At 36.8% G+C, this 14,088-nt stretch overlaps 1 protein-coding gene across 5 annotated transcripts in view; it reads left to right on the forward strand.

Moving 5' to 3' along the window:
* Positions 1–14,088, forward strand: part of FAM185A (family with sequence similarity 185 member A) — a 104,501-nt gene that overhangs the window by 80,903 nt on the left and 9,510 nt on the right. For 3 of the 5 annotated variants that reach the window (XM_001371129.4, XM_007504054.3, XM_007504055.3), the window contains 2 exons: positions 3,086–3,181; positions 8,751–8,885. The exons of 1 other annotated variant lie outside the window; for it this stretch is intronic. In XM_001371129.4, coding sequence (XP_001371166.2) covers positions 3,086–3,181; positions 8,751–8,885 — 231 coding nt within the window. The remainder of the gene's footprint in view (positions 1–3,085; positions 3,182–8,750; positions 8,886–14,088) is intronic. One more of the 5 variants, XM_007504056.3, reaches the window with a different exon arrangement.

The raw sequence follows: 14,088 nt of genomic DNA on the forward strand, positions 1-14,088 counted from the left end.
AATTTTTCTGTATTTTGTGAGCCAACATTTATGTTTCCTAGTCCAGAACAATGGCTTTTTTTAGCTACTTAATACAACATCAGAAAATGAAATTTTCACTTTGATTGTTGAAAAAAGTGTTTGCATTTAGAATAAATTTTGTGACAAAACACATGAAAATTAAAGATTATATCTTGCTGGATATCCTTATGTATTTTTTTCTGTAGAACAAAAAGTAAATCACTTTGTCTCCTTTGATGTTTCTAAGGGGCCATTATCATAATGCAACTGATCAGATGCTAAAATCTGGTGTCTGCTATTTAGGAAAGAAAAAGAAAGTAAATCACTTATGATACAGACATCTTGTTTTTCCTTTTCTTTCCTCATGATGAGTATGAAATAATATATTCAGGTGTCTTTAACCTTTGTTGACTGAAATCATAGGTATACTTGACTATTTAAGTGACATATCTTCTTCAGGGATATTAAAAAAGGTTTTAAAGAACAAATTGCCACCTTATAAAAAGTGGCATCTTCTGCTTCTCCAGTTGTTTAAAGTCCTGTCTCCAAAAGCTTAACTCTTCAACATTAGTTTTTATTTAAGTAAGTTGATTGAAATAAAGGGCATGATTTCCAGTCTACATTTGTCTCACGAGAAAATAAATTATTCTAGTGGCAAAATGTGCACATTTTCCTACTGTGTAGAAAATAAATTGTTTTCTTTGGAGAGTGTCTAATCTATCACTTTAGAATATTTGAGAAATTGTAGATATGGCTTTGTTGTGAAATCCAAATCTGCTGAATTTGTAGCTAATATTTATCATGTTTCTTCATAGTTTTTTTATATAGATTTTTCCTTCTCCACATTCTGAAAATATTAAGGAAACTATTTCATGAACACCATCTTTCTCTACAAATTGAAATAATAGTTTTCTGTCAGAAATAGCTTCTTTTAAGTATATTATGCTTTGTCCTTTGCTAGGGACAGCAAAGAGTTAAATAAGTGCAGTTGCTTTTTGCCATTTGTTTTTGGGAAGAAAACTAGTGAGTGCAGTCTTTTCTTGCTTTGTATCTCTGTCCTAATTGAATATCCCTTGAATGAGACTGTAAGGATGTTTGCAGTGTACTTTGGGTATATACCAAGGAGTTTTTTTAGTTGCTGATTTTCTTCTTTGCAACAAAAGTATGAAAACTCCCTAGTCCTAAATTTGAACAATACTTTTATTGCTTTTCAAATTCATTCCCTTTTTTTTTGGACCCCACTTACCCCTTTCACCTATGTCTGTCACATAAAGCATTTACTAAAGCAAGCCTTGTGCTTTTGATGAGCTATAAAATTATTGAAGTAAACATTTCAGATTTAGATTCCAGATTCTGCAACTTAGGTCTGACCATGCCATTCTCTATTCAGTAAATTCCATTGTTTATGTAAACTATCACTTCTTGGGACCAAATACAAAATTATCCAGCATTCAGAGTCCTTCATAACTAGCTACCCTTTCCTCTAACCTTTCCAGTTGTATATAGTATACCTCCCATGTGACATTTGGCCCCTTAGTTTCCTTACACAAAAGCACTCCATTTCCTGATTTGGAACACTTTTACTTGGCTTCCTCCACACCTCGACTGCTCTCTCTTTTTCATCCCTGGCTCCTGGCTTCTTTCAAGCCCTATCTTGAATCCAATCTTCCACAAGAAGCCTTTCCCAATCTCTCTTGATTCCTTCTGTTGATTGTTTCCTATCTATCTCTGTATATAGTTGTTGGCATGTTTTCTCTCCCATGAGACTGAGAGTTCTTCTAGGGCAGGGACTATCTTTTGCCCTTCTTGGTAACCTTGATGCTTAGCACAATTCTTGACAAGCTATAGGTCCTTAATAAGAGATTGAATGAGTACCTCAAAACTTTGTGGGAGTAGTGTGAATTTTAAATTTAAATTTCTCTACCCTACTTAGTTTAACAAAATCAGGAATGTCTTGTGAACTTTAAATTACTCCACCCTACTTAGATCTTAGTTCATGGTGAAGATAAAGTTGTAATCTCCTGATTAAACAATGAAGGTACTTAGTTCTTACTTTATAGTGAAGCTAGAACTTTAAGTTAAGTCTATTTTTAGATCTTAATACAAAAAGGTGTTAAGTAATTATAAAGGGTAACTAACAAAAGGTGAACTTAACAAAGAAGTGTTAAATAACTCTAAAGATATAATCTAATCAAAGAAGATGAGAACTAAAGAATGGGCATTTAGAGGAGGGGACACACGAGTGAAAGGTCTATATATTTGGCTTATTTCCTCTCTCCCGGACCTTTTGGCGGCGGAGATTTGGCTGGTGGCAGAGTGCTAGGCCTTTCAGCATCTTGATGTGGTTACAAGCTATTGTCCGGTTCGGTGGTGAGTTTCTGGCTGAATTTTTTTCTCCTTTACTTTCCAAATTTATCCTCTTAGAAGCCTCTAATCTCCTTCATAGACCTAGTGGCGGAAATCTTGAACTTCCCCTGGCATAGGCCAAGTGGGAGAAAACCTATATCCTCTTCCCTCTTTCTCCTTAAATCCTTCCCTCTATATTAATTAAAATTACCATACATTTCCAGATTGACTTTTTGGGATTTTTCCCCTGGTGACCAATTAATTTAGATTTTAAGTCACAACCCTAAAAATATCTTTACAGTCGGAGCAGCTAGTGGCACAGGCCAGGCTTAGAGTTGGGAGGTCCTAGGTTCAAATGTGAACTCAGATACTTCCTAGCTGTGTGACCCTGGATGAATCACTTAACCCCAATTTCCTAGCCTTTGCCCTTCTATCTTAGAGTTGTTACTAGGACAGAAAGTAAAGGTTTTTTTTTAAATAACTTAGTAGGAGTACCACCCAACTCAATATGGTAATTGCATCATCAAAGTATATTAATTTTCTACAAATATAGTAAAAGTATGAAAAAAACTAAATGTTAAAAGGTAAGGACATATGGTTAATGTCCTTTAAAATGTGCCTTAGAACTTTCTTATCCTGTTCCTAAAGTTTCTTTCACTTTTGATTTAAAATTTTTTATTATACTAACAAAAATGATATATTGCTAATAAATCACTTCATGCTTGTCATTTTTTTCCAGATTCATTAAATGGACACCTAAATGCTTCCACACATCAGGGTGCCATAGATGTTTATGTCAGCAAAATGGGGAATGTGGACTTGAAATCCCAGAAAGGTTAGCAATTTGAAATGTTTTCTTATGACATAAAGATCCAGAAATAACCCTCAAGAAACGAATGGCCAAATAAATACTGAAACAGTTTTATACAATTTGATGTGGGGAGCTATATATAAAGCATTCTAGGTATTTTCAGGCATTTTGATTTGTGGACTATTATTTCATTGGAGCAAATCTTCATTAAGATCATTTACTCATGAAGATCTCTTTATCCTCCATTCCCAGTTTGCCACCACAAAAAAAAAAAGTTTGGGGTCTCTTATATTGATAGTTAATTAATTACTATTATGAATGTAATTTTTTTTTTCATTTTTGGAAAATCCATTGATCTAGCTTACAATTCACCAAGTATGTATTGCCTTGAGACTTTTTGGTAACTCCTGGTTTGGTCTCTTGAAATGGCTTGTATAGATGATTCCAAAATTTAATTTCTATCAAAAAATACTTTAACTATAGATGTCCCACACTCAAGCCTATTCAAAAGTGTTATTATTTCCATAAATTCAGTTCAGTTGGGTCTTTTTTTTTCATAATACATGGATTGGGTGGCATAATTATTCTGTAGAAGTTCTTAGATTTGTTAAGGTAGTCCATATACCATTTATTTAGATTGGAATTACTAAGTATAGTAATAGTAGACTATAATAGAAATTGACTAAGAGCTAGAAACCCATATTTTCTTTTTTTAACTTATTTAGAATATTTTTTCATGGTTATATCATTCATAACGCCCCCATTTTCTCCTCCCCCTCCCAAAGCTGACAAGCAGTTTCACCGAGTTATACATGTATTTTTGTTCAAAACACATTTTTATGTTATTCTTATTTGCAGTTGAGTGATCTTTTAATGTCAAAACCCTAATCACATCCCTATTGTACTACATGATGGAGCATATATTTTTCTAATGTATTTCTGGTTCCACAGTCCTCTCTCTGGATGTGGATAGCATTCTTTCTCATAAGTTCCTCTAGACTATCCTAAATCACTGCATTGCTGCTGGTAGAAAAGTCCATTACATTCAATTGTACCACAGTGTATCAGTCTCTGTGTATAATGTTTTCCTGGTTCTGCTCCTTTCACTCAGCATCACTTCCTGGAGGTTGGTCCAGTTCCCATGGAATTCCTCCAGTTCATTATTCCTTTGAGCACAATAGTATTCCATCACCAACAGATACCACAAATTGTTCAGCCATTCCCCAATCAGAGGGCATCCCCTCATTTTTCCAATTTTTTGCCACCACAAAGAAGAGCTTTATTAGAAATGATACCGAAGAGATATTTCTAGTTGTAATAAATGAGATACTCTGGCTCGACTAGAGAGATACTAGGGGAAACCTGAGGGTGCCTAGTTGTAATGGAGATAGAGATACTTCTGAGAGAAAGAGAGATACTACTAGGGGGGATACTCTGGGGTTGCCTATTGATCATTACTGATGGCTAATAGGTTAATAGATCAAGATATTTCCTACCATCTACCCTTCCCCTCCCAGTTTTCCATCCACATCCTCCTGCCTCCCTTCCCCTCCCCCTGTTAGTCAGCCACCTTTCTATGTAACTCAAAAGTGAACTGTAAGGTTTAGAGAAGATACCTTTTCCCTCTTTCTCAGTTAAGGAGATTTATTGGGAAAAACAGGACAAGGATGAAAATCGAGGTGAGAGATAGGGTTATCCCTAATCTATAAGGAGGGTTAGGTGGATTTTGAGAAATGTCTGTCCTGTCACAGCTGTGACACAAAAATCTGTCAGGAGATTCGAGGACAACTGTTTAATCTTCTTTCTTCTTCCTTCAAACACAAATCTCAAATATACAATTGGTTCTTCACATTCTAAGCCACCAACAAAAGGCAATTTCTTCTCAGTCTAGCTCCAGAAGCCTCCACCCCCCCAAGGGTCTTTCAGCCTAGGATAGAAGCTAACAGGGGTCCAGTTCAGAGCTTCTTCCCCCTTCAGCCTGGCTTGACTCTCCAACTATCTTTCCTGGGAACATTCTATTTGGAATGTTCTTCCTTGATTGACAGCTGAGGTCCTTTACTTTGTTTTGCATGCATGAAATTCTCTCTTCCTTCATGCCAAGCGCAGCTATGAATATTCTTGTACAAGTCTTTTTCCTTGTTATCTCTGAGGTACAAATCCAGCAGTAGCATAGCTGGGTCAAAGGGCAGACAGTCATTTAAAGCCCTTTGGGCACAGTTCTAAATTGCCCTCCAGAATTAGAAACTCATTTTTTCCTGATTAACATTAGAACAAAAAATACCAATATTGGCTTATATGCACATCACCATCATCATGGTTTACAAAACACTTTTCAAACTAGCCCTTTGAAATAGATAATTATTAGCCATTTCTAAGGCTTATGAAGTGACATATCAATGGCCATATTTATGTCAGAGAGATTAGGACTCAAACTCATATTTGCTACCTCTAAAGTTTTTTCACTGTTACCTCTCATTTTTAGTAGAAAGAGAAGCAAGAATTATTAAAGGGACTTCTCACATTAGAATGATTTTCCTGTTCTGTTAGAAGGAAAGAGAAAAATTATTATTGATCTTCATGCCCTGGATCAGACTTTTGACTAGGACTTTGATTTCATCATTATTTGGTTTTGATCCAGCACCCTCCCTGCTGACATAACATAGTAGGATTGCAATCCTGCCTTTTCTCCTACTGTGATCATAGTATTGGCAGAAGCATAAAGATAAATGAGATCAAAATTCTCAGGCTTCATTTCTGGTAACTAATTCCACATGGAAATATTATCTATGATGAGGATAGCAGAAAGTGATACAGAACTTTGTGGTTTATGATTAATAAAGATGTCTGGAATCCATTTGAATTCTGCCACTGTCTTATACAGAGAGCAGCATTTGTCACTTTAACCTCTTGTGCACCTATTGGGAAAAAAAGTTGAAGAATATTTGTACCCTTTTACATTGTAAGATGTCACAAGGTAACATTTTGAATTCTTCCCGACAAAAGTTGGTATCCATTTGATTACTAATTGTGAGACAATTTTAATGTGTTAATATTTTATCATTTATAATTTTTTGGCTAATGGTCTGGGTTGTTTTTGCATGGTCACACTAGTGTGGGTTCATTCATCTTCCCTAACCTTTTAACTCTATGGGGATCTGAAAAAGAAAATAAGAATAACTCCCTTAGTATTGTTATATTTAATTGTGGTTGGACCTGAATATATTAATTTGGTGATTACCAGGGATTTAATTTCTAAATCCCAAAATGAATTACTAAAGTAAAATGGAATTTAAGGTAGTTTGTTTACAATAGAGTCTAAGATATTAAGGAAGTGAGAAAAGGGTAAAGAGGGAGAGAGAGCTCTGGCTTCCTCTGAGTCAGGTAGAAATTCTAAGGCCCTAATTAGGGAAAAGAGTCTCAAGATGATGGGCCTTCTCAGAGGTTCACACCTCCAAAAAGGCAGAGAAACTAAGTCGGCCTTTCACTTACCACAGTGACCATCTAAAAGGAAAAGCAGTCTGAAGTCTCCTGCAGGAGCTCCTCCAGGGTCCAGTTCCACAGCCAAGTCCAAGTCTCTGTCTTCCAGTCTCTCCTCAAAGTGACTCTTCACTCCAGGCTTGAGAGACTGATCCTCCAGTCCAACTCCAAGTCAGAGTTCTTCGATCTATATCTTCTGGCCTCTGTGGTCCTCTATTTAAAGATCTTTTTTTCTTGTGTCACCTCCCCTAAATTTCATGTCGACCAATCACAGCAGATGCTTTTCTCCAGGACTGCCCACTCTTTAGTTCACACCTTTTTTTGGTTAGATTATGCCTTTTTTGGTTATATCACACCTTTTGTGGTTAGTTCACTCCTTTAGTGGTTAGTTACTTTTTTTGTAGATTAAAATAGGTAGATCTACTTCAAATACCAAGTTAACACTTTTGGAGATTAAAATCTAAAAATAGACAGGGGATTACAATTCAATCTTCCCAATAAAGGAAGAGCTAAGTACCTCCATTGTTACAATCAGGAGATAGCTAAATCCAATCTTCACAGTATATTTCTGTTTAGTTTTATTCAGTTGCCAATCATTTGCAGACTTCACTCTCAGAGTAGAAATAAAGAATATTTTTAGGGTTTTTTTTTCTAACTAGATGTAGAATTACTTTAGTGTAACTAAAGTTGATATTATCAGTGTATAATAAGGTATCATTAGAACCTTTCTTTAAAAAATACATTCAAAATTTAATTATCAAAACATTATCTATCACTGGGCATAGTGGCATGAGCCTGTAGTCCTAGCTACTCGGGAGACTGAGGCTGGAGGATCCCTTGAGCCCAGGAGTTCTGGGCTGTTGTGTCCTATGCCAATCAGATGTCTGCACTAAGTTCCACATCAATATAGTGACCCCGGGGAATGGAGGATCACCAGGTTGCCTAAGGAAGGATGAACCGGCCCAAGTTGGAAACACAGCAGGTCAAAACATGCTCTATCATCCTGACTGTCTTAGTTTGTGAAGATGTGGATGTTCTTATATAAGGATATCTTATATGTATTGATTGCTCTATGATGTACAGACAAGTAAACTGCAAAAACAGGAATGAGCTGATGAATTTGCGGTCAATCCAGTGTTAAAATAGTTTTGAAAAGCCTTCTGTAATCAGCTAAAGAATTGTTCTGGTTTATCCTAGCAGGACCTTTACTCCAGTTACTTCAAAAAATGAATAAAGTCTGAACAAAAGATGAAGAGCCCCTTTAGTATTCAAACCAAAAGCCTTTTACATACAACTTTTCCTCCTAAGGTAGCTTATTTATACCATCAGTTTTTTTACTGGGGATACTTCTAGATTAAAAAAAAATATTTTTTTCTTTCACAACAGGAAAATTTTTCTCTTAAGAGATCATCTTGAGAAAACAACATGATGCTTATTGACTCTGGAGCCACATAGCCCAGTTCATACTCCACCTCTGATAGTTTTTTACCTGTGTGACTGTAGGCCAATCATTTCCCCTGCTTGGGCCTCCCTTTCTTTCTCCGTTAGAGAGGGTTGGACTGCGTGGCCTCTAAGGTCCATTCTGGCTCCAGACCTCGACTCGCATGACTTAACAGGCCTCAGACCCAGAAGTCCAAGCATGTGTATAGCAATCAGCGTGATAGCACTCCTCCTGCTGTGTGTAGTTCCCGGAGCCAGCCCCCGGGCTGTGCAGGTTACAGTTTTTCCCACAGATGATTCATAAAGCACAATTGATAGCAGTGAGGAAATAATAACAGGCCTTGACTGCAAGCGCAGATGAAGTAAATTGCTGACGATGCAACTTCTCCGGGCCTGTGAGCTGGCTAGTGCTGTTTACAAGAAGTGGTAGCTTAGAATGACCTCATGACTCATAAGCCCGAAGTGAATGTGGATACCATGTGCTCACGGAATTGCCTTGATCATCCTCTGTGCAGCTGGACAAGAAAAAGAGATTATAGAATAAATGTGGAGGGGAAAGGTATCGAGAGGAAAATGCTGTAGGTGGGGAAACACTCCCCTGTTAAATCTATAGGGTCAAGCAAGGGCTAGGGTTCGGACGGTCTCTTTTTTAATTGCATGTTTAAATTCATTCCAGGCTCTGTTACAGTCAAAGTCCCATCCTCTCTCCAAGCTCATTTGCAACTGTCTGGAAGCAAAGTTGATGTAAATCCCAAAATCACTTTACAGGAAATGACAGAAGTTTCACAAAACAATGGCATAACAATCAATGGTAAGAAAGACACATTTTTGCTTCAATGAATTCTCAGCGTCCATGCTGAAATATGAGTATCACATATATAATTACAGTTTTATGACTTTTAATTTCCTCCTACATGGCATCTGAGTTTCTAGGGCTTTCTTTTTCTGTTCTATGTAATGCAATCCAGATATTTTTATTTGGGGGATTATTAAACTACCCTTAGATAGCTTATTATGTAACCAAGGTTTTCCTTTGATTGACAAAATTGGTTTCTGACACAGAAACAATCTGAAAAAAGAAATGTATGTTTTATATATCAAGACTCAATCGACTGTGTTCTATCGAATCAGAATGAATTGGGGATTCAGTTTGTTGGTTGTACCATTGTAGTGCTGCTACAGCTGCTTTGGCTGGCAGTATTTTCTTTTAAGCCCTACTAAGGACATCACTGACATAGACAATGAAATAAAACAATTCTCTCTCTCTCTCTCTCTGTCTCTCTCTCTGTCTCTCTCTCTCTCTCTCTCTCTCTCTCTCTCTCTCTCTCTCTCTCTCTCTCTCTCTCTCTCTCTCTCTCTCTCTCTCCCTCTCTCCCTCTCTCCCTCTCTCTCTCCCTCTCTCTCTCCTCTCTCGCTCTCTCGCTCTCTCTCTCCCTCTCTCTCTCTCTCTCTCTCTCGTTCTCTCGCTCTCTCCCCCCTCTCTCTCCCTCTCTCCCTCTCTCTCTCTCTCTCGCTCTCTCTCATCTCTCTCTCCCCCCTCTCTCGCTCTCTCCCTCTCTCTCTCCCTCTCTCCCTCTCTCTCTCCTCTCTCTCTCTCTCCCCCACCTCTCTTCCTCTCTCCCTCTCTCCCTCTCTCTCTCTCTCCTCTTTATTATATATATATATATATATATATATATATATGTATATATACACACTCTGAAGCTTCGCATTAGGTTTAAATTTTTATCACATGTCAACAGAATTAGAACAATGTTTTATATGTGTTTTGGAGGGAACAAGAAATTTTGGACTTGTGATTTTTTTTTCAGTTTGGAAACTCCTAACTCCCACCTACACATAAATCTGTAATTTATATTCTTTGAGAGGTATCTCACTCACAAGCATGCCACCAGTATGTTTGAAAGGCAGGATTAGAACCGAAACCTTGATAACTCAAAGTCTGATCCTCTATCCAGTATATTACTTAGCCTCTTTATAATAGTATAGTTCTAACTAAAAGTACTAGAGCAGTTAAAATAAATTGTATATAAGATCAGGCCCAACTTCAAGTCTCAACCAGCAGACTTGGTTTTGTTGAGAATTCAGGAACATTGAATCCAATAGGAAATACTTATAATCTAGCAAGCTGGATATAAAAAAAAGATTGTAAAGCTAATATATTTACCTTTTTCTAGCTTAATTCTCTGCCTCCTCCAATGCTATGGTTTCTCTACTTGCAAATTATCTCTACCTCCTCCCTAATCCTTGGACTCTATTAGTAATGTTTTACTTTATCTTGCCTGGATCCAGGCCGCCATCAAACTTCTTGGCCATCTCCATGACATACTTTCTCTACTTGGACCATCATCTTCACTTTCTCTCCACCTTAACCTTAGACTCTGCTGCTGGAACTGCCCTGCTCTGTGATTGGCAAGCTTTGCCTTATTACTCAGATCCAAGTTTCTTCTATACCTTTACAAATGCCCATCCTGCTACAGAGGTATCACACCTCCCTTCTCCTTTCACCTACCCTTTCTCTGCTGTTTTACTCAAATAAAATATAAATTCCTTGTGGCAAGGGATTCTCTTGCTGTTGTATCTGTAAATATAGTAAATGCTTTCTCTCTCTCTTTGCTGAGAATAGCCAACTCCTTCACAGCTGATCATCATACAATATTGCTGTTACTATTACAGTGATACAGTCTGCTGATTCTGCTCTTTTCGCTTTGCATTAGTTTATGTCAGCCTTGCCAAATTTTTCTGAAAGCATCCTGCTCATCATTTCTTACAGCATAATCATATACCACAACTTGTTCAGCATTCTCTAATTGATGGGCATACCTTCATTTTCCAATTCTTTTCCATCACAAAAAAGACCCTGCTATAAATATTTGTTTGTTTTTTATTATATGTGGGTCCTTTCTCTCTTTCTGTGATCTCTTGAATAGGTCCAGGAGTGATACTGCCTCTTGATTTTAGATGAATACTACTTATCACTTTAAGGAAAGATCTGTTTATTTCTTATATTTTCTAGTGATTTCTTTCCTTCGGAAATGGGTGTTGTGTCTTGTCAAAAGCCTTTTTTGACATCTGTTCATATAATCGTGATTTTTCTTCTTATTAATCTGGTTTACTATGTTTATAATTGTCCCAAAATTAAATCAACTCCAAATTATGAACATACATCAACCTGGTCTTAAAGGATAATCTTTGTGACATGTTGCCATAGTCTGTTTGCTAATATTTTATTTAAAGTTTTTGCATCCATATTCATTAGGGATCTTGGCCTACAGTTTTCTTTCTCTGTTTTGACTCTCCCTGGTTTAGATATCAAGAATATAATAATAATAATAATAATGTAATGTTGATTAATTATAAAGGACTTAGCTGATCTGTTCAATACACTGATCCGAGACAATTCCAAAGGACCCTTGATGAAAAAATGCTATTCACCTCCAGAGAGATGATGATGAATTCTGAGGGAAAACTGAAGTATAATTTTTCACTTTATTTTTCTTGCTTTTTTAATGATGTGGCTAATATGGAAATATATTTTGCCTGATTTCACATGTCTTCTCAGTAGGTAGAGGAAGAATAGAATTAAAGTGAAGTTCCAGCTTTGTCTCCCACCCCCTTCTTCTCCTTCAAAAGAGGCTCTTTTGTGCCTCTTCTATGGAAGATAATTTATTCCATTCTACCTGTCTCTTCTTTCTTTTAGTACTCCCCTTTCTCATCCTTGAATTTTATTTTTTAGATATTCCATCATATTCACCTGTTTTTTACCCTTTATTTTTTTAGATATCATCCCATCACAGTTCACTTATACCTGTGCTCTTTCTGTCTTTGTATGCCTCCTTCAGCCTTAATAATGATAAAGTTTTTAGGAGTTAGTATTATCATCTTCTTATGAAGGAATATAAATAGTTTAACTTTGAATCTCTTATGATTTTTTCTGCTTTTCTTATGTAAGATTATATTCAAATTAGCTAGGTAAGCTCTTCTTGGTTTTGTGCCTATGTTTTTTCCCTTCTGGAATACTCCATTCTAAGCTTTAGACTGCATTATAGCAATGGCTGCTAAATCACATGTGATCCTGACTATGACTCCTTGGAACTTGGATTATTTCTTTTTGTCTGCTTAAGGTATTTTACTTCTGTTATTCCTCTTGCCAGTACACATCCCCATGTTCTTGTACTAGTTTATTGTCCTGGTCCTTCCCTCTTAATCACAGGTGCCTTGCCCTGTCTACCCTGAATCTATGACCCAACTTTGGGACATGAGAGACAGAGCTACCATTTAATACCTGTTCCTGCTTCGAACATAGTGTCCAGGCTTTCTGTGCTGTATCCTGGGACCTCTTCTTGCCCTAGTTCATAACCTAGGACTTATATCTGCTAGAAGACTCAGCACAGACCCCTCTCAGTTAGACGCTGTGCCCTGCCTCCTCCACAGAATTCTCTATGTCAACATGATCTGGAAAAATAACTCACTGACCTTTTCTTCTTTGATTCCCTCATTAGCATTCAGTCTGGCACATTTTCTGTGTTTTTCTGCAGTAGCTGTGAGAGACAGCTAGGCTATGAACAGTTTCCTCCTACTCTGTCATCTTGACTGGGCTTCTGTAAAGCTTTTGTAAATTTCTGTAAGCCATTTGTTTGTGCCTCTCTTATTAGTATCACCTAACATCTTATGTTAGAGTTATTTGGGTAGTTTTCCTTTCACTACCACATTATAAACTTCTTCAAAGAAGGGACTTGTTCCTAAATAGAAAAATATTCTTCAATAAATTCATCACTTCTTACTCAAATGGAAAGCCTATAGATGTTTATAGTTAGCTTTGTCATTTGAAGACTAACAGTTATTAGCCTTCATAGACATTTTAGTTGTTGCCTCTTAACTTATTTTTGGGCTTATGACTGAGATTAAACTTCCAGGATATCTCATATTTCACAAACCAGGAATCCCAGAAAGCACTCAAATGTAAAAGATGATTCTATTCTGTCCTTGGCTGTGAAATATGAATCTTGGAACTTGAATAATTAGTGTCTAAAATTTTCTACAGATAATGACCCAATCTTTTTCCATTTCACAGGCCCCAAGAATACATGGCTTTGTGACTGAAAAATAGGTGAAGTCATTTTCAGAGTACTAGTGTAATTTGACCTAATATACTTGTATCACTTCATCCCTGGTAGAAATGTATACACAAGGCAGGAGCCAGTTGATGGTGCAGGTTTGATGTTTGAGTGGAGGAGAATTTTCCATGTTTCATTTTATATTTTGGGGCCAAAAACTGTTCATTACCTAAAAGGCCTCAGGCCTAGCATATCAAGTAGATTGACTCATATGATAGCTAAAGAAGTAAGGCAGATTAGTTTACTCTATAGAGATTTCTAGTCCAAATCTCTATTTTGGAAATAATGAGTAGCTTAAATATGGGTTGTAAATCTAACTAAGGTCAGCTGGGCTCCTGCACAGTGCCCATTATGTAAAAAACAGATTTAACCATATTTTAAAGTCTGGATTGCATCTGTAGCATGATTTATTCTTGATAATTCCCGTAAGACATCATGCCAGTAAGTCTTGGTCCCTGAAGAGGACTAATTTTCTCTCAAGCTTTCTGAAGGCATTTTTATGGGTCAGCCCTGTAATGTTATTTTATTTCCTGCTCTCTAACTTCTCTTAGTGTTTGTTGTTTCTATTAATTCATTCTGTAATCTATAAAAGCATAGTGTTGTTTTGGACTTAAAGGAAATGACATCTAAGGTGTAACTCTCAAGCTAATAATTCATCTTCTAGAACCCCCACTACAAAGCCATATTGCTGATAGACCATAGATTATTTTTTTTAGCAGTTTAAGTATAGATCATAAATTTTGTACTCCTCCCAATTAGGGAAGGAACCGAATTTTTTAGTCATATCGAGAAAACTTTCTGATAAAGAGTCATTCCATTGAACCACAAGTTCAAGTCCCATCTGCTCAGACATGAAACCCTATTGAACTGCAGGAAGCCACACTTCAGTGCTAACAA

This window comes from Monodelphis domestica, chromosome 5 (genome assembly GCF_027887165.1).
Source record: "Monodelphis domestica isolate mMonDom1 chromosome 5, mMonDom1.pri, whole genome shotgun sequence".
Taxonomy (NCBI): Eukaryota; Metazoa; Chordata; class Mammalia; order Didelphimorphia; family Didelphidae; genus Monodelphis; species Monodelphis domestica.